General features: G+C 41.6%; 1 protein-coding gene across 2 annotated transcripts in view; it reads left to right on the top strand.

The window, feature by feature from the left end:
- Positions 1-9,004: 9,004 nt before the first annotated feature.
- The window catches only part of LOC104589235 (SET domain-containing protein), an 82,383-nt gene continuing 66,269 nt past the window's right edge, over positions 9,005-25,118 (top strand). Inside the window, exons 1-2 of one of the 2 annotated variants that reach the window (XM_088901375.1) lie at positions 9,005-9,192; positions 9,302-9,674. In XM_088901375.1, the coding sequence (XP_088757501.1) occupies positions 9,544-9,674 (131 nt within the window). In that variant the 5' untranslated portion in view covers positions 9,005-9,192; positions 9,302-9,543. The remainder of the gene's footprint in view (positions 9,193-9,301; positions 9,675-25,118) is intronic. The other variant, XM_010247485.3, reaches the window with a different exon arrangement.

Raw genomic sequence — 25,118 nt, 5'->3', positions numbered from 1 at the left:
TAAATTTATTTCTATCAAATAACCCCTCGACCCCTCGACTAGAGTTCTCAGTGATAGAAATGCATTAAGTGCAAGAAAAACTCATATATTCAGATGAATCATGTGTATATATCCCTATATACCATTCAATTCACACCATGAGTTATATGGTCGAATATATAAATTCCTCTTCCGATTCATTCATATAAACCTAATCAATTAAGAGATGGCCACTCCTAATCGCATTAAGCAAATAACTCATAGACTATATGGAAATCACGATCTTGGATAAATCATAATGATAAAAATATATTCATTATCATGGTTAGGCTTTCCACAGCCCTAGCTAAAAACAAATCAGTTTATGATAAAGGAAATAAAGCAAACAAGAGGAAAGAAAGAACTCATGAATTCGCCCATGGAGCTGAGATCTCCTCTTCTTCTTGCCGCCACCTCCTTCTTGAAGCTTTCTTGATTTGCTGATCTCCTTCTTGAAGTTTCTTGATGATCTTCTTGATTGTCTTCAGAGGGACTTCAGTAATTGATTAATTCAATTGTTGATTGATGCCTCAAGCTGGTCCGCCTCCCCCCCCCCCTTTATATAGCTTTAGGAGGAGGGGCTCTCTCCAACTCCTCTTAGGAGATTATCCTCAAAATTAGAAAGTCCTAATTGGTTTTGATCTAATCCTATCATATCTCTTATCTAGTAATCTCAATCCTCTTATCCTTCTAGAATTACATTGAAATTTAAATCTGATAGGACTCTTCATTCTTGAATTCGAGTTGGGCTTCTTTAATAATTTGGGCTGCTACAAGGCGTTTCTGCGAATTGGGCTTCAACTGTGAAATGGGCTTTACTACAGATCTTCTTCGGCTTTGGGCCAGATTTTGACCATGGTGCAGGCCGAATATGTCAAAACCCAAAATATGAAAGTTGTATATTTCTCTCTTATCTTTCCAGTGCATCTTGAATCAAACCAATCGGAGCTCGGATATGAGAGTTAGGCCTAGATTACTGAACGGTGCCAAAACTGTGAAAAACCATCCGATTAGCCTTGTTTTCCTTCTTGCGACTTCTTTCCTTGTCCTTTATCAAAATACCAGAGTGATGAGCCAATTTAATGTAAATTAAGTGTAAAAAGACTGAATATCAGAGATAAGAATATGATAATTTTTATTCGCATCAAATCCCCCCACACTTAAACTTTGCCCGTCCTCGGGCAAGACAAAATTCAAGCAAAAATAAAACAAGAACAAACTAACTATCCTACCGATTTTTAAACTTGACTATCTTTCATCTTTCTCCACAAATATTCTAGGTTAACTACTGCAAAACGTTAAATCAACACAACCAAGTCATACACAACTCATCTATCAGCCAATCCCTTCTTTACTACTACAAACCAGGTAGTAAACTAGGGAAAACATTTTTACTTGCTCTCTTTTTCTTTTCTTTTTTTTCTTGGTGGAAGTGAGTGCATTCTATGCTCCATCTCACTTTTAGGACTTAGTCAGTTGGTGCATTTTATGCTCCATCCTACTATTGAATTGCTTGGTTGGTAGGTGCATTTTATGCTCTGTCCTACCAATTGAATTGCTTGGTAAAATATTTACCCTATTTACTTAAACCTGAATTTAGGACTAGCTTAAAAGAGATGGCTTCAAATGAATGGTGTGCTCCTTGATCATATTTCTTTACTCAGTTCACAAGAATTTTCCAAGAATATTGTTTCAATTGATTTCAAAAGAGTTTAGTTTTTTTTTTTTTTTTTTTTTTTGCAGAAAAACACGACCTAAATCAAATTTTAAAACACAACCTAAATTCTAAATCCCCTCCCCCACACTTAACTAAACTAGAAATGTAAAAACAAAAAGAAAAAGGAAAAATAAACTTCCCTATTTTTAATAAACATGAATCGGATCCTCTAACTCTTGTGGTCGCAACTTTCGGTGTGCTCCCCTTTCATCCATAATGAGCGGTTTCAAATCTGGAACAGGGGCCTGCAAAACAAAGGGTAACAGTCTCTTATTAGAAATCAACAACATAATATAATGAGCATTACCTTGTCCTTCTTGACCGTCCTCCAAATAGTTCATAACCTCCTTAACTTCCTCATCCAAGTTAGCTTTCAAAACTCTTTTGGGGTAGGGGAGAGGAAGTTGAATAGCATCTAAATTCAGTTTAGGTGTACTCCCTTCGATCTCCATTTGAGAATTGGCTACCTCAACTTTTTGATCGTCATCCTTGATCTCGCCAATAGTCTTTCCACTTTTTAAGGCAATGGCATTCACTTGCTCCCTTGGGTTCTTCTCTATATTGCTAGGCAATCGTCCCTCTCTTCTTTCTAACAGCATGCTCACAATTTGCCCCACTTGAACTTCTAAGTTCTTAATAGCTGCCTCTTGATTTAAGAATATTTTCGTGATCCTGGAACTTTGCTTCAACAGTATTAATGAACTTAGAAATCAGATCCTCTAAATTTCCCTTCTTTTCTTGTGGGGGGGGGGGGGGGGCTGTTGTTGAAATCCCATGGGTGCTTGTTGTTGGTTGTTATTCCATGAAAAATTCGGATGACTCCTCCACCCTGAATTGTATGTATTCGAATAAGGTTGAAATTCGGATGACTTCCTTGTCTAGAGCTAGCCCGGCTATTAACGCCTCGTACTTCGCTTCATTGTTGGATGCCGCAAACTCGAAGCATAGTGCGTACTCCAGTTTTGTGCCGCTTGGGCCGTATAGAACGATTTCGGCTCCGCTGCCCTGTTGGTTTGATAAGCCATCTACGTGAAGGATCCAGGGCTCCTCATCCCAGTTCGCACTTGGCCCAACTAGGAGAGATGCCGCACTGGTTTTTACCTCATGGTGCTCGAGCTCAACCGGCCTGGGAACTTCGGTCTCGCCCGAGCTGGGGGCCTTGTGCTCGACCGGCCTAGGGACTTTGGAGTTGAAAGTGAATTCCGCGACAAAGTCTGCTAAGGCTTGGGCCTTGATAGCAATTCGCGGCTTGTATTGGAGGTCGTACTCGCTGAGCTCAACGGCCCACTTCGTCAGTCTACCGGAGACCTCAGGCTTGAGTAGAACTTGCCTCAGAGGTTTGTTGGTGAGGACGATGATAGTGTGAGCTTGGAAGTACGGACGAAGCTTCCGGGCTGCAATAACTAGTGCATAGGCCAACTTTTCTATCTCTGGATATCTCGTCACTACTCCCTGCAATACTTTACTAACACAGTAGATAGGTCGTTGGACCCGATCTACCTCTTTTATCAGTACCGAGCTGACCACCTCGTTACTTGCCGAGAGGTACAGCTCTAAAACATCGCCCTCCTCGGGCCGGGTTAAGACCGATATACTAGCAATGTACCTTTTGAGCTCATCGAACGCAAGCTGGCACTCTTCGGTCCATTCAAAACCTTTGCTTTTAATTGCCTTAAAGAAAGGCAGGCAGCGGTCTGCTGACTTGGACATGAAGCGGCTCAGAGGAGCTATTCAGCCATTCAGCCTCTAAACCTCCTTCAGTTTCCGGGGTGGTCTCATTTCTAGGATGGCCTTTATTTTATCTGGGTTGGCCTCAATGCCGCGCCAGTTAACGATGTAGCCTAGGAATTTACCCGAGGTGACACCGAAGACACACTTATTGGGGTTCAATTTCATGTTAAATTTATGCAAAATTTTGAAAATTGAATGCAAGTCTTGTATTAAATCATGCGAAAATTGGGTCTTGACAACCATGTCGTCTACATAGCCCTCTATTTTTCTGCTAATCAATGGCTCAAACAATTTATTCACAAGTCTCTGAAAGGTTGCCCCAACATTTTTCAACCCAAAGGGCATGACCTTGTAACAGTACAGGCCGAGCTCGGTTATGAAGGCAGTCTTCTCTTCATCAGTTGGGTCCATCCTGATCTGGTTGTAGCCCGAATAGGCGTCTAGGAAGCTTAGCAACTCGTGCCCTGAGGTCGCGTCCACCAGACGGTCGATCCTGGGGAGTGGGAAGCAGTCCTTTGAGCAAGCTCGATTCAGGTCGGTGTAGTTGACGCACATGCGCCATTAACGTTAGCCTTTTTTACCAGAATGGGGTTGGCCACCCAGCTCGGGTAATGGACTTCCCTGATAAAGCCGGCTGCGAGGAGCTTCCCAACCTCCTCATCGACTGCCCTCCATCGCTCTGGGGCTAAGTTGCATTTCTTCTGTCTAATGGGCCTAACTACAGGATCAATATTAAGCTTGTGAGTTATGATGCTGGGGTCTATGCCGGGCATCTCTGCCGCGGACCATGCAAAAACATCTAAATTTTCAAGTAAGAAGCGTACCAATTGAGATTGCAGGGGCTCCTCTATGGAAGCACCGATTTGAAGTGTCCGAGCTGGATCCTCCGCCGATGCTGGGATGGAGACAATCTCTTCTGTGGGTGCAGCTCGCTCCTCGCACTGCTTCGTAGGTTGCTCCAGCTCGAGGTCGTCGGCCACCTTGGCTTTCCCTTTGAGGGCGGCGACATAGCACTTGCGAGTCTCAAGCTGGTCACCTCGCGCTATCCCGATTCCGAAGTCCGTGGGGAACTTCATTGCCAAGTAGTAAGTGGAGACCACTGCACGTAGGGCATGGGTGATCGGCCGACCTACTATGGCATTGTATGGGGAGGGGGTTGCGACCACTAAGAAGTCATGGTTGAGCCTCACAATGCTAGGCTAGGTGCTGACTTCCACAAGTACTGTAATCCTTCCCAGGGGCCTGACTTCCTCTCCGCTAAAGCCTACCAGGGGAGTGTTCGTGGGCTTCAGGTCGCTTTCTTGGAGCTGGAGTTGGTCGAATGCTGTTTTGAAGAGGATATCTGCCGAGCTACCGGAGTCGACGAGGACACGCCTGACTTCAATGTCATTAATCTTTATCTTTATGATGAGCGTGTCATCATGGGGGTAGTGGACCCCGTGCGCGTTGTCCTCTGTGAAGAAGATTGGATCTTCCGTCCTTGGCCGCTTCGGGGGATTTTGTTCTTCCTTGGCAGCCTTGCGAGTTGATGCCCGAGCTACAACCGAAGTGCAGTCCGCGACAATCGAACCTCCGACGATCACGTGGATGGTCCCCCGAACTGGTCTCTCTTCCGGGTGCTGCCTCTGCGGTTGCTCTGCTTGCCTATTGGATTCGGGAGCATCTCTACTCTGCTCCCCTTACAAACCTGCTTTATTATTATTATTATTGTTATTATTTTGTACAAAATTTTTCAAATATCCGCGACGGATGAGCTCCTCTATCTCGTCGTGGAGGTTTTTACAATTTTCGGTGCTATGACCGTGGTCTTTATGGAAACTACAATACAAATTTTTATTCCTTACACTAGGATCAGCCTTCAGCCGAGGTGGCCACTTCACATACGGGGCATCCTTGATTGCCATAAGGATCTCGGCCTGCTTCGCGTTCAGGGGTGTGTAGTCCGTTCTTTCAGCTGCTGGAGCTCGGAAAGGCTGACTCGGCCTTGCCCCCTAAGCTAGGTCTTTTTTCTTCTTACCGTCCCCTTGAATCGAGGACTCACCTTCCCTTTTTCTCTTCTCGGGCGCACTTGCGTTCTTCTGGTTGATTTCCTCCTCTGTCCCTATAAACCGATCCGTGAGCTTGAGGAACTCGGCCATAGTCTTGGGCTGATTAACAATCACATGCCACTTGAATTCTTTATGAGTAATGCCTCGCTTGGCCGCAGTGAGACGAACTGCGGGGTCCAGATCAGGTATTTCCAAACAAGCGTCATTGAACCGCTTGATATAACTCCGAATGGACTCCCCTTCCTTCTAGACTATGCCAATGAGGCTTTCTTGAGTTCTTGGGCACCTCTTGCTGGTGATAAAGTGGGAGGTGAAGACTTGCATGAACTATGCCCAGCTTCTTATCGATCTCGGCGCAAGGTTTCAGTACCATGTGTGAGCCACCCCTTTGAAGGTGGTGGAGAAAGCCCCACACATACAGGATTCACTGGCCCTTGCCAGGTGCATTTGAGACTGGAAGGTGTCCACATGGTCATTCGGATCGAAGGATCCGTCGTACTTATCCAGGGGAGGAAGCTTGAAGTCCTTTGGCATAGGGACCGTAAGAAGTTCTGATGACAGGGGGGAAGGGACTGAAAGGAGAGGGTAGCTTTTACTTCATCTGAGCTTACCTCCTCCTTACCCTTGAGCTCGGGTAGGACGCGGGTAGTAGTTCAGCAAGCTCGTCGGCGCTTCTACTGCTGCTTCGTCGGCTCGGCATTGGTGCTACTGGCTTCAGTATTACCAAGCTCGATGGGCTCGGACTGCTAATGATAGCTGTAAACCGAAGGGCCCTGCCTATAATCTGCGGCTAGGACATCGAACTGGTTTTCTGCAAACAGGAGCTTGAAGTGCTGAGGCGATGCGGGCCTGACCAGCTGGGAGGCCCCCGACCTTCCTGCAGGCTGCGAGGCGGGGGTGACTGGTCTCTCCTTCCTGTCGTGGGATGAGGCTTGGCTTTTGGAAGGATTCTGGGTTTGAGAGGCCTCTCCCTAGTGAGGATGTTCGCTCCGGCGGGAGGGCTTGGCTTGCTTCGAGGCCAGATGTCGAGGGGGAAGCGACTACTGGGCATGAGGCAGTGAAGGGAACTGCTGTTGGTACTGGTACTGAGAAACTTAATGCAGCACTTGCTGCTGGTAGAGTTGAAACTATTGGAACTGTTGCATTTGAACTTGCATGGCTCGCATGCACTGCACCAGGTCTTCAAGCTGGTTTTGGTTGCTCACTAGGTGAACAACGGAAGGTTCAGTAAAGGTTGCTCCAACCGTGGAAGGGAGTGGTGCGTTCATAGGTGCCACTGTGTGAGGCACGTTCAATCTGGGAACTCCGTCCACGGAGAGGGGGACGGTGAACTGTCCAATGCAAACAGTGGGGAGCTGAGGTTGTTCCCTAGAAGCATTCTGGTAGGCACCACGTCCGACGTTACTAGGGGAAGCCATGAATCCTGAGTTTTTGAGAGAGTTACAGAGACTAGAGGAAGGCTTTTTGAAGCGTTCCCACAGACGACGCCAAATGATGCAGCTTAATCCAGACACTCCTAGCTGGCGGACGCTTGGCTCCTAGCTGGCGATGGACGGTACCTGAAAAGAGGAAGGCAAAGGATTCCCGGGGAGCTTGCCCGGTGGGAATACTCCGATGCTTAAGTTAGAATAGTTGGGAGAGTTGTAAGGGATGCAAAGAGAGCTAAGAGTGCAGATAGCGCTAGATCAGTAAGATTCGAGATTAATTCAAGATACCTTCGCCCCTTCGACACTGGGGCCTTTAAATGCAGATGTTCTTGTCAAATCGGGCGTAACCGCCACTGGCCTTCTATCGCAGTCATTATTTGCCAGGGCTGCGCAAGTGACTGCCGCAGAGTACTGCCCAATCGGATGAGGGACACAACCCGGAAAGGACAGACACACCACCACTTGTCGAGAGACGTGGGTGCAGTCTGCTGGGCTGGCAGGGACTGTGCCGCCAGTCAGGAGACGTGATGCAATCTGACGAGTACGGTTTCATCAGATAAGAAGCTTCTTGAGAACGCCGCGTCACTTAACGGCGAGTTGCTTTGTAGTGAGGTATCCCATAGCGAGCTCCTGGATGTGTCTTGAGGTGATTCCGCTTGTGGTTGCCTTTGGGGCAGTCTTCTTGCCCAAGTATTGGAGCGAGCTGATTCTCTCAGCTCGCGAGCTGGGATAGACTTAACTTAGAGTATTCCCTTTCTACATACCGGGGTCCATGAGCTCACGCTGTAGCGAGCTCATTCCGTGGCGAGCTGTCCTGCGAGGACCTTAGCAAGCTCGTTACTCAGTTGTAGCCAGTCTGTCATGCTGAGCTGTTGCTTATGCCGAGTCACGTCCACGTGTCACCTTCTTAGGAGGTCGGGTCAAATCACCCTCCATCACTTAACAAACAGGAAAACTAATTTAATATAAATTTTAATGTCTGAAATTGGAATTTCTGATAACTGTATACTCTGTTCGCAGAATACAAAATCAAAACACACCTGTTATGCTTGGTCTACTTTCATTCCTAATCACGCCTGATCTTCTAGCTCTCTCCTTGTCAATAATGTTTTTTCGCCTGGTCATGCTTGATTTGGTGTTCTTGTCGAGCACGGGATTTAGCTTTGGTCTGCTTGGTCACGTCCAATTTGGTATTCGTCGCCTGGTATGCTTGATTAAATCCTCTTTCTGCCCCCTTTTTTCTCTCAAAAATAGAGAATGACGTGAATAGAAAGTCTGCCAAGTAGCAAGTGAGAAAAATAAGAGATAAAGTGGGTTGACAGTGGCGTGAAAATACAAAACTCCAAAAAACTAGGAGATAAAGTTAAAAATTAAAGATATTCCACACCGGATAGGCAAGAGGGGGAAATAGGGTTACATATACTCTTCTTTTATTGGTTGTCTTGAAAATGATATGGAATAAAAAATTCAGAAAAAGGATAAAATTTTTTGACCGCTTTGTTTTAATATATATATATATATATATTATAATGTAATATAATATAAAATAGGGCCATTTACTAGAGCACTCCTTATAGTTTTATGTATTTACTTAAACCTACTCTATAATTTTTTTTCACTAAAACACCCATTGTAGTTTACAATCTATTTACTTAATTGACTTTTCATTAAGAAGTGTTTGTTTTGTGATTTGAAAATAGTAACATGATCACTTAAACTTAATGGAAAATGTTCAAAGGATGGGCCCATGATTGTTTATTCCAAAATTACTCTTAACACTTTTTTGTATAGAAAAACAAAATTGATCAAATAGAGTGATTGCATGTCTTACTAGGGAAAAATGATATTTTATTTTTATTTTCTTTTGATTAAATTTATTCAAATGGATGTTAGGTCAAAATTGTCATTTTTCATTCTCCTAAGTCGATTAAATAAATTGATTGCAAACTATAGGAGTATTTTAGTAAAATGCAAATTATAGTTTAGTAAAACTATAGGAGTATTTTTTGTAAATCTATAAAACCATAAGGGGTGTTTTAATAAATGAAAACATACACGCACAAATATATATCTTGCAGGCTGGGCCTAAGTGGTTGGGTGCAAGTGCAACCCGCGATTTTCGGGCCTGATGTGGGTCTGAGCCTAAGCACAAAACGTAGGCCCTCTCCTCCATCAATACCAGCAAATTGCTCTGCTCGCCGCCCGACAGCTAACAGAGTGGCTCTACTGAGAGTTTTCCGGCAATGAGCAGGTAATGGTTCATCTCTCCTCCCTCTTTCTCTCTCTACAAGCTACATTGATGTCTACTGATGTTAGAAGTCGATGGTATTTCTTTTGTTCTTAATCATAAACATGTATAGGCGATTGAGAGGATTCAAGCGTTGGATGAGATCCCAAGGCATTATTTGCAGCGACGCTCTCGAATTAACTGACGGCGGCGATGAAGGGATATCAGTGAGATCTGTCTGCGATTTGGCGGAAGGGGATCTTGTAGCGACAATACCCAAGAACGCTTGTCTCACCATTAAGACATCTGCTGCTCGGGAGATGATCGAAGAAGCAGGTTTAGCAGGTTCTCTGGGTCTTTCAGTTGCGCTCATGTATGAGAAAAGCTTGGGGGAGGCATCGCCCTGGGCTGGATATTTGCAAATCTTGCCTGAGAGAGAGTGCCTGCCTGTGGTCTGGACTTTGGATGAAGTCGACACTTATCTCCACGGAACTGAACTGCACAAGGTGAATTATTGCTGATTTTGATTAGACACTTATGTTGCTTGTTGAATGAAAATGCCATCAATGCAGTGGTTTTTATTTTATTTTATTTTTGTTTACCTTTGCTGTTATTCATTAAATGAGTTATGTAGAATTTTCTAGCTTGGGACCTTCTTGGGACAGAAAAAAGGTAAGGAAAACGATCAACTCTGTTCATGAGTCGGTTCTGAAACCATCCGTACTAGGATAACATGAGGAAAGAAAGGATGGATATGCGTTGCCTGTAATAGATTACCCTATGCTGCACTAAAATACAATTATAGTGTTTTTTCTTTTACTGTTTATTCATATAGTTAGTTCTGAGATTATATTATAGGATAGTATAAGGCAATGTTGATTATTTGAATTAAGCCCTTTGGTTGCCAGTTCTGGTGCTTGCGTCCACAATAGAAACAAATGGTAAGATTACATAGAAAAAGAGTAGTTGGTTGAGTCACACAGCCTTGAATTAGACTCTTGGAGTCTCACCTTAGAACTCTAATTCTAGATTGGAGCCACACTTCCAAGGTACCAAATACTCAAAGAAAATATTCAATTCATTCACTGCTGAAAACAGATTGGTAGATCCCTTTATATAGACAAGCCTTTCTTTAGTAGCCGACGTCCGTTGCAACTGAACCCCTTGTGAATCTTGGCACTTGGCTCCTCTGATCTCCACAACTTTCATCTTCAAAGCTTTATTTTTTGAGCCTTTTTTCTTATTAACTTTCTTGAACTTGTTGGTAGGACCAGCACCAACCAAACCATAAATGTGAAAAAACTTTTGACACATGGCTAAATTGGAACTTGCTCGGCTCTCTCACTTTCTTCAAAGACTGAAGAAGAAGCATCCCTTTCCTTGATCTCAGAATTCCTTCTTTGGCCTAAGTCGATTCCAAGTATTCCAACTGGGACTCAAAGCGTAAATGCTCTTCTCGAACTTCTGACCCACCATTCTCATCTCCTTTGCTCGCTTCTTCAGGCTGACTATTTGTTTCCAACCTCCTGGCTTCCCCTCCTTCGAATTCCCCCCTCCTCTACACCTCTTTTGAGAATCTTCATCCCCTTTACTCCCTTCTCCTCTCCTTTCTCTACCCCAGCCTCCTTTCCTCCCTTGTCTCTTTCAACCCTAGCAGAATCCTCGTCAGATGACACCAAATGCTCCCTTTGGGGTGAGTCAGCAAGAATTTCCACCATAAAAGAGCCGCAACAGATAGACCTACCTGAATTCTTAGAATTAGGGGTGGATTCAAGCCAAGCTGAATATTTGGCTATTTGAGCTCGGCTAGCCAGAAAGCCATGATGCTCGAGCTCGGTTTGAACCAGAGAGTTGAGCTCAAGTTAGAGGGTTCGACTCGACTCAAAAGCTTGTAAGCTCAAGCTCGACTGTGAGCGAAGCTTCCTATAAAATTAAAAATTTATAAATATAATTTTTTTAATTTTACATATAAAAAATTTAAGAATTATAAAAACTAGTTATTATTATACATATAATAACTAAAAATATTATATATATTATATTTTGTTATATATATGTTCGATTAAGCTTGCGAGCCTTACGAGCTGAGATATATTAGGCTTGATCTAGGCTCGAATAGAAAATGAGCCTATATATTGGGCTTGAGTTCAGCTCGAAACTTGGTCTAGACGAGCTATATTAGGTTGCACACTTGCATGCGAACCATCACCTTGTCTCCTGCAGTAAACTCCATAAACCTTCTATGTCCATTTGCCTTAATTTTATATTTCTCATTACTAAGGGCAACCTTTTGTTGAACATCTTCATGTATATCATGGATGTGCCTAGTGTAATCTTCAACTTCCTGGTTGGACCTAGAAGTTTTAGGCATGGCAACAATATCAATAGGATGCCATGGCTTGAACACCATTACAATGACAAATGTGGCCTTCCTGTTGTCCTATTAATTGAGCTATGTGAGCAAACTCTGTTGTGGTTTGAATCATATCCCATGCTTGAACTCTTTCCTTTATAGGATCTCAACAAATTCCCCAAACTCCTACTAACTACTTCTATTTGACTATCCATTTGGGGCTGAAATGCACTTGAGAATTTGAACTTTGTACCCACAATTTGTCAAATTACTCATGAATTTGAGATCCCTATCTGATGCAGGAGCTGAAGAGTCAAAATTGGAAATTTCTGAAATTTTATGTATTTCTGTAGTTTTGGACACCAGGGACATTTTTGCTATTTTAGAATTTTTCTATAGGGTCCAATAATAGAGTTTCATTGTCTATTTATAGTTTGTTTATGTTTACAATTTTAGAGTCGTTGCATAAGTAGGATTAGAGTTATTGAGTCTTTTCTGAATTGAAATAAGATATGACAGCTTAGTTTGAGTCCTTGGATTATTGGGTCTTAACAGTTTGATTCCTATGACTATTATGAGTATAACAGTTGACTCCTAGGATTATTATGTGTTTAGAGTCTATAAATATGTATGGACGTTTTACACAAAGAACAGTGAAGTTTATCGAGTTTTCTTCAGCTTATGCTAATTATGATGAGTGATTCCTATACCCTCACATGGTTGTATCAACAATAGGATTTTGGATGTTATCCTGCTAAACAATGATTTATGTGTTTACCTCTATGTAAGTTGAATTGCTAATTGGGAGAGCTTTGGGCAAGCTTCGAGGAGAAGTTCGTGCCTGAAACTAGGTGGAGGAAGGTGTTGGAAGTTGAGAAGAAAAGATTCCTGCTGGAAGAAACAAGTGGAGGGTCGATGGTCAAGATCAGAGAAAACAAAAGGTCTGTGGTGCTTCTAAACAGGGAGGCGTTAGGGTGGCTGAAAGGTTTTATCGACAGCATACTCTTCGGAATTATAGAGTCTGAATGGAAAGGAGAAGGAAAACTGAGTTCGCAGGGGAGGACTTTTTTTGTGGCAAAGAAGTCTAACAGAAGAGGTGGATATATTCAGTTGAGTGAAGTTTTCGGTAAGGGTAAAAAACAAATAATTTGCATTACAAAAGGAAGGGGAAAACAGGGATGAGCAAGGTTTGCTGGACGGCCTGGAACATAGAAGAAGGTTAAAAGAAAAACTGCTTACACCTATTGCTACTCCAGAGGATATCACAGAAAACAGGCAAGAAGATTCAAGTTTTATTGAGGAAGGGAATGCCCTCAAAGGTTTGTGTGGTTTCTTTGTGCTCGAAGCTGGTGGTTGAAGGAAATCTGGAGGACTGGCAACAGAAGAAGGTGGAGTGTTGCAAGATGTCATGACACTCTTCCCATCAGTTGAGAAGGCTACACTCTTTCCGTTCGAAACAAATTCTGCTGTCCTTGACATTTCCAGTTGGCATGAGCTGACTGGTTCTGTGAACACTCATGACATTTCCAGTTGGAAGTCACCTTTCTTAAAAGAACCCCCTCCGTTTCCACTTGTACCTCCCTTGACTACCAAGGTTCCCCCTCTGAACAATTCATCACACTTCTTCTACTCTCTTCAGACTAGACTAAGGCATAGACCTCCTAGATTGAAGGTACATCCTTGCTTCCCAAGATCTGTACTTTGATAGACTCATATATAGAATTCAGCCCCAAGAAAAAAAGCAAATACCTTCTGCTGGGAGACAAGAGACTTGTAAGCTTTTGCATTTTCATCACACTTCCAATTCACATTTTGATAATAATCCAGCTTTTTCCAGATTGATGTCAAATCTGAGTAATATACTAAGAGACTCCTCTCCCCCTGTTTACATGTAAACGATTCAGCTTGCAGTTGGTAGATCTTCACATAGTGTCTTTGTTCTGAATAGGTAGATTTTGCTTGTTCCCGTATTTGACAAACTGTTTTAGCCCATATAAAAGTTTTCCTCACTTGTGGCAGCATGGACACCAATAGCCATGACATCACCATACTATATTCTTGATCCCATCTGTCATGTTCAGCACTTCTAGTCTTTGGTTCCTTCACCTTACCATTGATATACCCTATTTTTCCCCTAGCAGTGATGTAGAGCTTAATTCCCCTGGACCATTCAAGGTAATTGAGTCCATGAAAGGGAATCACAGCCATAGAGAAACTCATATCCATCCCCACTCATTCCATTTTTACCTACACCAACACCTGAAGTTGCAGAATTTTCAGAGGACATAATTCTGTTCACTATTCAGCTCCAAGTACACACCCAAGGGTCTCTCCTGACACAAATCACTCCCAGAAACACACTAGGACTACAGTTCACATACACCCACTGCAGTCTGGGCACAAACCAGCTCTATTTTTTCTTCTTCAAAAAAACAAATTTTAGGTTAATTTTAGGGCTGAAACAGATTTAGTCACAGTCACAGTCAAACTTCCAGACCATGTTATCACCTCAACTACCAGGAGGGACCACGAGCAATGCTGCCAGTCAAAACGTGACCCACAGAATTCTCATTCTTAGGTAAAAGGATCACATGATCCATAGAAAAAGGTTAGAAACCTAAAAACAGGTAATTCGTGACCTACAAAATTGTCATTCTTAGGTATAAGGATCACATGATCCACAGAAAAAAGGTTAGAAACCTAATACACACTTCCTCACAGCATTCAGCAACTTCAGTTTCTATTTTTTGCTGGTACACGACTAGGGGGGAGAAGAAAGAGGTAAAGAGCTCTGCTGTTTCAGTCGAAAGTTGGTCCTTTTGATCTCACTCTGAAGAAGACAGCAAGAAGAATTGATCAATCTGTTCTTAATCCTAGTCGTTTCGCTCTGATACCATATTGGAAGTAAAACAGTAGAAAAAATAAGAAGAAAAGAGAGAAACGAGAGAAGAGAGAAAGAAAAGTTGCGATCCAATAATAACAGTTCTGGCGGTGCCAGAATTTATTTAATATTTATAGGGCAACACTTAAAACAACCAAAAAGACACATTTGCCCTTTGCGGCACCTACAACATATAAAACTATCTATTCTGTGATAGAACAAGAATTGGAAGAAATTGATATCTTTCAATTGAGAAAATAGTACATATATATACAACCTTGTAGATACTAAAAAGGAAGAAAATCATACAACCTTGCAGATACAAAAAAGGAAGAAAATCATACAACCTTGCAGATACAAAAAAGGAAGAAAATCATACAGCCTTGTAGATACTAAAATAGGAAGAAAATCAAAGAAGAATAATTCCTATAATCAAGCTATTCCTAATTGGGCTAATACTACATATTTACAGCCTATAATTTGGTAACACTTCCCCTCAAGATGGAGCATAGATGTCAATCATGCCCAGCTTGTTACAAATATAAGAAATCCAAGCTCCATTAAGAGCTTTTGTAAAGATATCTCCTAACCGCTCTCCAGTCTTCACATATGCTGTAGAGATCAAGTTTTGTTGAATTTTCTCACGAACGAAATAACAGTCTATCTCAATATGTTTAGTTCGTTCATGAAAAACTGGATTCAAAGCAATATGAATCGCAGCTTGATTATTGCACCATAGCTTTGCTGGAATTGAGACTTTAAGACCGACCTCAGTTAAGAGTTGAGAAATCCACATAACCTCACACGAAGCTTGTGCCATTGCTCTATACTCAGATTCTGCACTAGATCGCAACACCACATTTTGCTTCTTACTCTTCCACGAAACCAGATTACCACCAACAAAAACACAATAGCCAGTAGTGGACCTTTGATCAATCTTGGAACTTGCCCAGTCCGCATCAGAAAAACACTCAATATTACTGTGACCATGATTCTGATACAGTATCCCCCGTCCAGGAGTTCCTTTCAAGTAACACAAGATTTATTCTAAGGCTGCCCAATGATGCACTGTAGGAGAGGACATAAATTGACTTACAATACTAACTGAGTAAGCAATGTCAGGACGAGTCACTGTGAGATAGTTCAACTTTCCAACTAATCTTCTATATCGTTCAGGATCATCAAAAGCATCTCCATCCTTTGTGAATTGCTGGTTAGGAAGCATTGGAGTACTGCATGGTTTGACTCCCAGTTTCCCAGTTTCTGTTAATAGGTCCAAAACATACTTCCTCTAAGACAAGAAAATGCCTCTTTTACTCCTTGCCACCTCAATCCCCAAGAAGTATTTTAGGTGCCCCAAATCTTTAGTATTGAACTGGCTCTGCAAGAAGGATTTCAAGGATGAGATTCTCTTCATGTCACTCCCAGTGATAACAATATCGTCTACATATACAACAAGTAGAATGATGCCAAATGTGGGCTGCTTATAGAAAGCAGTATGGTCAGATTTGCACTTCCTCATCCCAAACCTCTCTACTGCCTGACTGAATTTTCCAAACCAAGCTTGAGGACTCTGTTTTAGTCCATACAACGATTTTTGAAGACGACAAACTTTCCCAGACTCCCCCTGAGCAACAAACCCAGGTGGTTGCTCCATATAAACCTCCTCCTGAAGAACTCCATGCAGGAAAGCATTTTTAATATCAAGCTGGTAAAGTGGCCAATCATATGTAGCTGCTAGAGAAATAAATAATCGAACTGAAGTCAATTTTGCCACAGGGGAGAAAGTATCAGAATAGTCCACTCCATATGTCTGTGCATAGCCTTTGGCCACCAGGCGAGCCTTTAGGCGAGCTACTGATCCATCAGAATTAAATTTGACTGCAAAGACCCACTTTCATCCAACCGCTTTCTTACTAGCAGGTAAATCGACCAGATCCCAAGTACCATTCTCAGTCAAGGCATTCATTTCCTCAAGCATGGCATCACGCTACCCAGGATGGGATAAAGCCTGGTGAATAGTTTTGGGAATCCCTACAGAATCAAGAGAGGCAACAAACGAACAAGAAGTAGAGGACAAACGATCATAGGTAACATAAGAGAAAATTGGATAAGTACACTAACGTTTACCTTTCCGAAGAGCAATAGGTAGATCAATATCACTGGGCATTGGATCCGATGACGAAGAAGAGACCGGTGCCGGACTTGTCACAGGAGGATTAGGTCGTCGAGAATAGACTTGAGTAATAGGTAGTTTTGGTTGAGAAGGTGGTGGTGGGGGTATTGGAACAACACTAGCGTCTGGACCGGTGATATGATACACTAGTAGATCATCATCCACTTGTGGACACACAGATGTAGATGGAGCAGTAAAGAAAGGAAGATGTTCATGGAATGTAACATCAGCTGACACAAGATATCTGTTCAAGAGAGGAGAAAAACACCTGTACCCTTTTTGGAGACAAGAGTATCCCAGGAAGACACATTTTAATGACTTGGTTTCCAATTTGGAAACCTGCGGACGAACATCACGAACAAAACAAGAACATCCAAAGATACGAGGTTCAATAGGAAACACAAATTTATTAGGAAACAAAATCTTATAAGGGATCTGATCATTTAGAACAGTGGAAGGCATGTGATTAATCAAAAAACACGCTGTAGAAACAGCATCAGCCCAAAACTATTTAGGAACATGTGTTTGAAATAAAAGAGCCCTGGCAGTTTCAAGAAGATGTCTATTTTTTCTCTCAGCCACTCCATTTTGAGATGGAGTATCAACACAAGATGATTGATGGAGAATTCCATTATGAGCCATGTAAGTCTGGAAGGAATCAGAGAAATATTCTTTGGCATTATCACTTCGCAATGTTTGTACAGACACATCAAACTGGGTTTTTATTTCAGCACAAAAGGTTTTAAAATGTGAAAGCAACTCCGAACGAGATTTCATTAAATAAAGCCAAGTCATACGAGAAAAATCATCCACAAAGGTAACAAAATATCGAAATCCAGTTTTAGACATAATAGGACAAGGTCCCCAAACACTTGAATGTACTAACTCAAAAGCATGACTAGCCCTTTTATTAACTCGAGAAACAGACGATAGACGATGATGCTTTGCAAATTGACAAGATTCACAATCTAAAAAAGATACATCATGAAATTGAGGAGATAACTTTTTAACAAAGGTAAAGATGGATGCCCCAACCGACAATGAGCTTCGAAAGGAGATAAAGTACTGGAACAGGCAATGGTCTGAGGTTCCTGGGTATCCAAAATGTATAGACCTCCTGGTTCTCGTCCTTTACCAATAATCCTCTTCGCCATAAGATCCTGAAACAGACAATGATCAGGAAAGAATGAGATACAACAGTTAAGAGTACGAGTGATTTTGCTAACAAATACCAAATTAAAAGAAAATTTTGGTAAACTCAATACGGATGACAAAGAAAGTGTTGGTGTGGGATTGATAGTGCCAGAACCAAGGACAGAAATAGAACCATCTGCTAAGGTGATTGAAGAAGGAAAAGTGTGTGATTGGAAAGTGGAAAAGAGACTAGGATTACCTGTCATATGATCTGTTGCACCAGAATCAATGACCCACTGAGAGGAAGAAGAAAGAATACATGTATTGGTTTTACCTGACTCAGCAAGGGCAGTGATGGACTGAGAGGAGTTCTTTAATGCCTCTTGATACTGGGTAAATTTCGCATATTCATCTGCAGAAATTGTAATGGTCTGATCTGACGATGGATGAGGAGCATCACTCGTAGTTACAACATGAGCTGACTAAGACCCATAAGACTTATGGTTTTTCTTTAGCAATTTCTGGCAAGTTCTTTTAGTGTGTCCTGGTTCATGACAATAGTAGCAAACTACTCCCCCTATGGCCTGAGTTCCAGCATTCCGACCACTATTACTGCCACCTTTGCTACTATTCTGAGAATGAGACCGGCCAGTTGATCCACTATTCTGACTGACAAGTGCACTAGGTTGTTGTACAAGTGAGGTATGGGAACCAATATCTGTACGAAGGACCCTAGTAAAGACCTCTTTTAAAGAGGTAATCTCAGGATTAGACAGAATCTGTGACTTAGCACCATCAAATTGAGAATTAAGGCCAGCCAGAAAACTCATAATAGCCATCTGTTCACGTTGAGTCTGCTGAACTTTGATATCAGTACTGAAAGGTAACAAGGCGTTCAATTCCTCATAAGTGCGTTTGAAATTCATGAAATAGGTTTGAAGAGACTGATCCTGTTGTTCAGCCCGATAAAATGTCTTGCAAACATAAAAAATACGGGAAATATTTTCTTTACCAGAGAACAGAAAAGCCAAATATTCCTTTAGTTCTTTTACAAACTCACAATGAGAGACATGACCGACGTACTCATTGTCAATAGAATTGCGGATTTGCAAAAACAATTGAGCGTCAATCCTTAGCCATTCAGTGCGGGTCTCATCAGTAGGAGGGTCAGATGGTTGTCCTTAGAGATACTCCGTAAATACAAATGAACAGTCTTACTCCAGTCTAAATAATTAGTTCCGTTTAGTTTTTGTTCAGTGATTTTAGACAGAATGGGGATAACACTAGGCATAGCCAAGTTCTTTTGTTCAACCGCCATCATAAACACAGGAAAATAAACTTTTAACAACCAGCAGATGCAACACCCAAACAGCAAGAAACCACAACTGGCAGCACCGAAATATCAACTGTATAAAAAAAGAACAGAGAGGAAAGACTTTCCTGATTGGCAAACAAACACCATAGGAGTAACACCGAGGTTGAGGAGATCGTCGGAAAAGAGACCAGTGAAGGTGGGTAGGCCGATTTGGGATTCCGCTTCCACTGGTAGGGGCGGTGAGATGCAGATGTCACTCGGAATGGGTGACCTAGAGATCGCAGCTGCTGCTCACTTGGGCAACGTAAAGAATTCAAAGCTGCTCACTTGGGCAGTAGAGGGAAGAAAACCAGAAATTAGTTTTAGACTAGAATTGGTGTCTCCAGCTCTGATACCATGTGATAGAACAAGAATTGGAAGAAATTGATATCTTTCAATTGAGAAAATAGTACATATATATACAACCTTGTAGATACTAAAAAGGAAGAAAATCATACAGCCTTGCAGATACAAAAAAGGAAGAAAATCATACAGCCTTGCAGATACAAAAAAGGAAGAAAATCATACAGCCTTGTAGATACTAAAATAGGAAGAAAATCAAAGAAAGAATAATTCCTATAATCAAGCTATTCCTAATTTGGCTAATACTACATATTTACAGCCTATAATTTCGTAACAAATTCTAACAAGATCCATGGCATGAGCTGTTTATTCTTTACCCAAGAAATTATTAGCTTTGATTCCCCCTCTACTTCAACTGCTGAAAGTTTGATTTTGGCAAGTCTTAAGCCTTGCAGTAGTGCCATCAGTTCTGCCTTTAGTGAGTCTCCCAACCCAAAGGGACCAGAAAACATACCCAATACTTTCCTTTGCAGTTTCTAAAAACTCCTCCAATACCTACCATTCCAGTGTTTCCCATGGAGCTGCCATAAAAATTCAGTTTTATTTTATTAGTTGTTGGGGGTGACCATAACCCTCTTTTCCTTTTCTCTTGAGGAGGCTGCCACTTCGGACCATGCCCTTATGATGTCATTTACTAAAAATTCTTTGAATGCATCAATTGTCTTTATCTGGTGTGTATCTCTAATTGAAGGAATGAGAGATCCATCATATGGATGCCCAAATCTTGCGGAATAAAGGGGCGAATTTCAAAAATTCTTCTCTCCCTTCAATTGGAATCGCATTCCCTATTTAGAAAATCATATTTTCAAGGATCAATCTTGAACCATAAACTGAACCAGATCTGAACCAAAAGGAGTAGGAGAGAGGTCTACCTGATACAGAGAAATATTATCTCTCAATGGAGGTGTTCATGCCCAAGGAAGGATCCAAAGACTGCTCCCACTGAAGATGGCGCAGTGCAGGATAGAGCAAAATCAGCAGTGTTCTCCAAGAACCTTGTCCTTCGCAAGAAACAACAGGATGGCACGTGAGCACAGATTCCTATCAGTCATTTCACAAAGAACTGATATCAAGATCAAATCTTGATTTCTCCCACAACTGGAGATCGAACTAGCAAGGTAGGCGGCAAGAAAGAATTCTGCAGGGTTGCTTAATTCTTCCTTCTGTGATTTCAGCTCTGAAGAGGATGTGAGTATATGTCTTCTAAAAGCTGCCGCCCTTCCTTCTTTTGTAACCCTAAAGGATCAGCTCCTAATCCAATTAGGAGTTGCTGATCCAAATCATATTTGGATCAGACATCCCTTTAGGTGATAAGGATAAATCCTTATCTTATCTGCAGATTAGATCAGCCTTCTCCTAATTTCATTAGGAGGTTTCTAGATCTGAACCATATTCAGATCTGTACTCTCTGAGTGGATAGGGTTAAGACCCTATCCTATCTACTAATCTATCTCAGAATTCGCCCCATAATTAACTCATTTAAACTGATCAAATCAGCCCAGTTCAAAATGGGCTTTAGGCTCATTAAGCTTATGTGCTCACTTAGCCTTCCTAACTGCTGCCCAGTTGGGCTTCCTTGTATGGTGTGGGACCCAAACATTGATCTACACATCAGCCACATGGGTTCGGCCCAGCCTTTGTTACAAGGCCTGGCCGAATACACTGTTATGGACAGTGCACCCCCTGAAACCCATCAAATGGGCTCTATGGGCCCAACACTTACCCTAAGTGGTCCCTGGGCCAAGCCACCTTGTAATACCTAGGGACTGTGGGCAGATGCAAGATTAGCCCATCAGGTATTATCCTCAATGGTCTTACACTCAACCTCTCAGCCCATAATGATCAAACACTGCCCGACAAGAGAGGACCTCTCCCTCGGCTGCAAGGAACAGTGTTGCACCCTCTACTTATATGGATCCTGGGAATTAAAACCTTTTGCAAACATTTTAGAAACCATAATATATATATATACTTTTATATCTCATATGAAATATATTTTGCAAAACAAATCTCAACGATTGAAATCGGCTGCCGACAGTCTTGGTTTCCATCAGTGAGAGTGCATCCCCGATCATTACTTTTGTCCGACAAAGGGACTGATCCTATCACTATGATCACCCACTCAGGTGAATTCTCAGACTGTCCCAACATACCCAGGTTTTGACCCCCGCTAAGGATCTCACTGATTGATACATAAAAGACAGCCCAATCCGACACCTAGTGCAGTATCATAATCGAGTCTAGGGGTCGGGTGTAACTTTCCAGTTTTTCCCATTAATCTCCAAGGTCCAGGGCAATATTGGAAATCTGGTCTAGTTCAAAGATTCAATTAATCCTACACTGTATGTGCCTAGGGTCTCACCCTGGCAGCTGAGACAGGCCACCCCAACCGACTTGGTGGCACAACAGTGTCAGCCTTATCAGGATAGGTCTCCCCAGACCGACCCACTGGCTGTGAACATTCGAAACTAACACGAGTCTCATTAAGTGTCCAGTTTAAGGGTATTACACAGAAACATACCAAGGGAACATGAATCAAATATGTACTTTTATTCATTTACAATAAACTCATAATGTACATCATTCTGATTGAAGCTAAGGGCATACAAAACTGTCCAACACTAATTTGAATAACTTCACATAATTCCTCCTTTGATCTGCTTTTCTCATTAAAAACCCTTCAATTTCTTTCATCCCAAACAGTTCATACTACTGCCACCCGGATTGCTTTCCACATGATTCTTCCCCTCTTTCTTGGTTGTCTTAAGAAACTTGGGCTGAATAAGCACACTATATCCTGTGGAGATATCCACCTGCAACCAAAAAGAGAGCAGCAGAATTCCCAAATACCAAGAACAAGAGAGCAAGACAGCAATAAATGAGATACGGTTTCACCACTTGCATGGAAAAGGAAGCATATGTGGGGTGAGAGGCTAACGTTCGGCCTTCTTTTCTGAAGCACTGTCCTGGAGCTGGAAAGGATTAATGAGAACTCTTCATTTTTTTTTTATCAGTAAGAAAAAAGATATTATTAATATAAATTTTAAGTATTACAATAGGTGGGTTTTTCCACCTTAGAGACAACGTTTATAATTTACAATTTTTCCCAAACATTTGGTGCCTTGCTGTCCCTTATTTGGCTAAAACATCTGCCATCCCATTTGCTGATCTTCTCACCCATTTAAATACAATATTCAGCTCCCTTAATATGCTTTCTATTTCCCAAAAAGTATGTCTATAGACCCATGGGACTTAGGAGCTTGCACTCCTTGTTGTTTGGAGTCCAGGAAGATTGTTGCAGCAAATAGAAGACTTGGAAAACAAGAAAGCATAGAAATGTCTTGGTTTCAAAGGCATTCCTGTTAGACGAAAAGGGAGTCTCTTTGGGATTGAACCAAACAAGAAGTTGTTGAAGATCAAGGAAACCTCAAGAAGATTTTAGTGTTTTGGATAAAAGGTCATAACTTGTGAGATGCTTTTGGCTTTGTTTTTTTTTTTTTTGTTTTTTTTTCGAGGTTAGATGTGTGCTTGTGGGGTTTGAAGTGGTTCTTGGCTTTGTTGGCTTTGAGTTTTGTCTTTGGGCAGTTTTGGGATCTTTTGCTGTTGTGGGATTTTTGCCTTGTGGTGGTTTTGTGGGTTTTGGTTTCTGCTAGTTTTATTGAGGCTAGGCTGGCTCGGAGTGCTTGTGTTGGGTTTTGAAGTTCTGTTCTGTCCCTTTTCTCTCTCAAGTGACTTCTGGTCACTCCCCTCTGTAATTCTTTTTTCCTTCTAATAAATTTTTATTTTATTACCAAAAAAATCTAAAATATTTTCTCCAACGTATGTTATAAAACTATCTCTTGAACTCCACATAACACCAGTAGCTTTCACTGGGGAATATGTCTACAGTAATATTTTGTATCAATACTGATGAAATGGAAATATTAGCAAATTTATTGACATTATAAGCTGTAAAGAGGATGGGCTGAATGGCCCATAGACTGCTTTCTTATTCTTTTGTTTATGTTTTATGCTGTAATGGGCCTTACTTATGTTATGATTATTTAAAATTAACAGCCTAGTTAAGGGCCTCTTTGTAATTACAGTAAATCAAGTTTAATGAAAAGGGTTAGGGTGTAAGAGAGGATTACATTCGAAAATCCTTCTCTGAACCCTATTGCCGCCACCTTCTTCTTCCTCTTCTCTCTTCTTGATTCTCTGATTCTGCTGTTCTCTATCACCTTTCTACACTCTTTTAATCAGTCCGTTTGTTTTAGAAGGTTGTTTTTCTTCTTGGTATCAGAGTAGGCTCTCATTTTCTCTTTTTTTTTCTTCTCTTTCTTCCCATACACAATATGTATGGAGAACTGAATCGAATGAGTAGTTAATTTTTTTTTAGCCCAGTTGTTAGTGGATTTTTGGAGAGAAGAAGGCTGTCTTTGTCATCTTTCCGATAGTCTCTGGTGTTTTACCCAAAACCCTAATTAACTGGAGAATTCTACTTGCGCTCAGTGATTAAAAGGCTCATTGTTCTTCATCTTGAAGATCGGTACAAGCACCTTGGTGTTCTGTGAAGTCTACAAGGAGCGGCTAGATTTTTTTATGTTTCCCCTAGGTTCTTGGTGTGGTGCAGTTAACAGGTACGACTGCATAGGGGTTGGTTCTCAGCCTCTATTTTTTCTTGTCTTCCTTGATTGTTAATTGAAGTTGTTAGAAGCTTTTTTGGAGTGTTTTAAGAAGATGGATACCTTGGGAGTTGAAAACAAGCATGTTGCCAACTCTGGACAGGTTCCAGTGGCTCTTATTGACTCTCTATTGGCTGTGACAACAGTTAAGGTAGATGGAACCAACTATCTGGCATGGTCATTCAGTAAAGATTCATGTTTGCAGTAGAGGCAAGTGGGGGTATATCTCTGGGAGCAAGAAAGCTCCTGCGGAAGATAATCCATCTTATGAAAAATGAATGCAAGAAAATTATACTGCCATTGGATGGTTAGTAAATTCGATGCAGCCCTAAATCATTCAACACTACTTATGGATGAATTCAGCAAAGGAAATTTGGGACAGTATTGCTAAAACTTATTATCAGAAACTAAATGTGGCCAGGGCATATAAGCTGAGAAGTGATGTGAATAATTTAAGGTAGGGGGAGAGACCTTTATATTTACTTCACAATGCTGAAATTTCTTTGGTAAGAAATTGACTTGATGGAAACTATTGTCTAAGAAAGTACTAATGATGTTGGAACCTATAGAAAATTAGTAGAGAGAAATAGAGTTTTTGAATTCTTGACAGGGATGAATCCCGAGTATGACATCACAAAACAGAATATCCTATCCAAGGATAGTGTTTCTTTGTCTCAGGCTTATGCCTTGGTAAGTAGTAAAGAAAGTAGGAGCCTGGTCCAGGTTCAAGGGGCTGGTCTAAATGACCATTTTGCTAACATGGGGCTGAAACCGAAGGGAACTACAGGAAGTTCAAGTGGTTCAGGAAAGAAGTTGTTTGTGAGTACTGTAAGAAACCAAAGCATACAAAAGACAAGTGTTGGAAACTACATCCAGAGCTTCTTCCTCCTCATTTCCAAAAGAAAACTGATAATGTGAAGATCGGAAGTGCCAATGCTACTTGTCTAGATAATGACTGATGCTTAACCGAAGAGAGGATTGCTAGTGAACAATTAGTAGTTATGAAGGCAGAATATGAGAAGTAT

The sequence above is a fragment of the Nelumbo nucifera genome, chromosome 3 (assembly GCF_055504915.1).
Source record: "Nelumbo nucifera cultivar China Antique chromosome 3, China Antique-T2T, whole genome shotgun sequence".
In the NCBI taxonomy this organism is placed as follows: domain Eukaryota; kingdom Viridiplantae; phylum Streptophyta; class Magnoliopsida; order Proteales; family Nelumbonaceae; genus Nelumbo; species Nelumbo nucifera.
The sequence above is the reverse complement of the archived record's forward strand: the minus strand, read 5'-3'. Positions and strand labels throughout refer to the sequence as shown.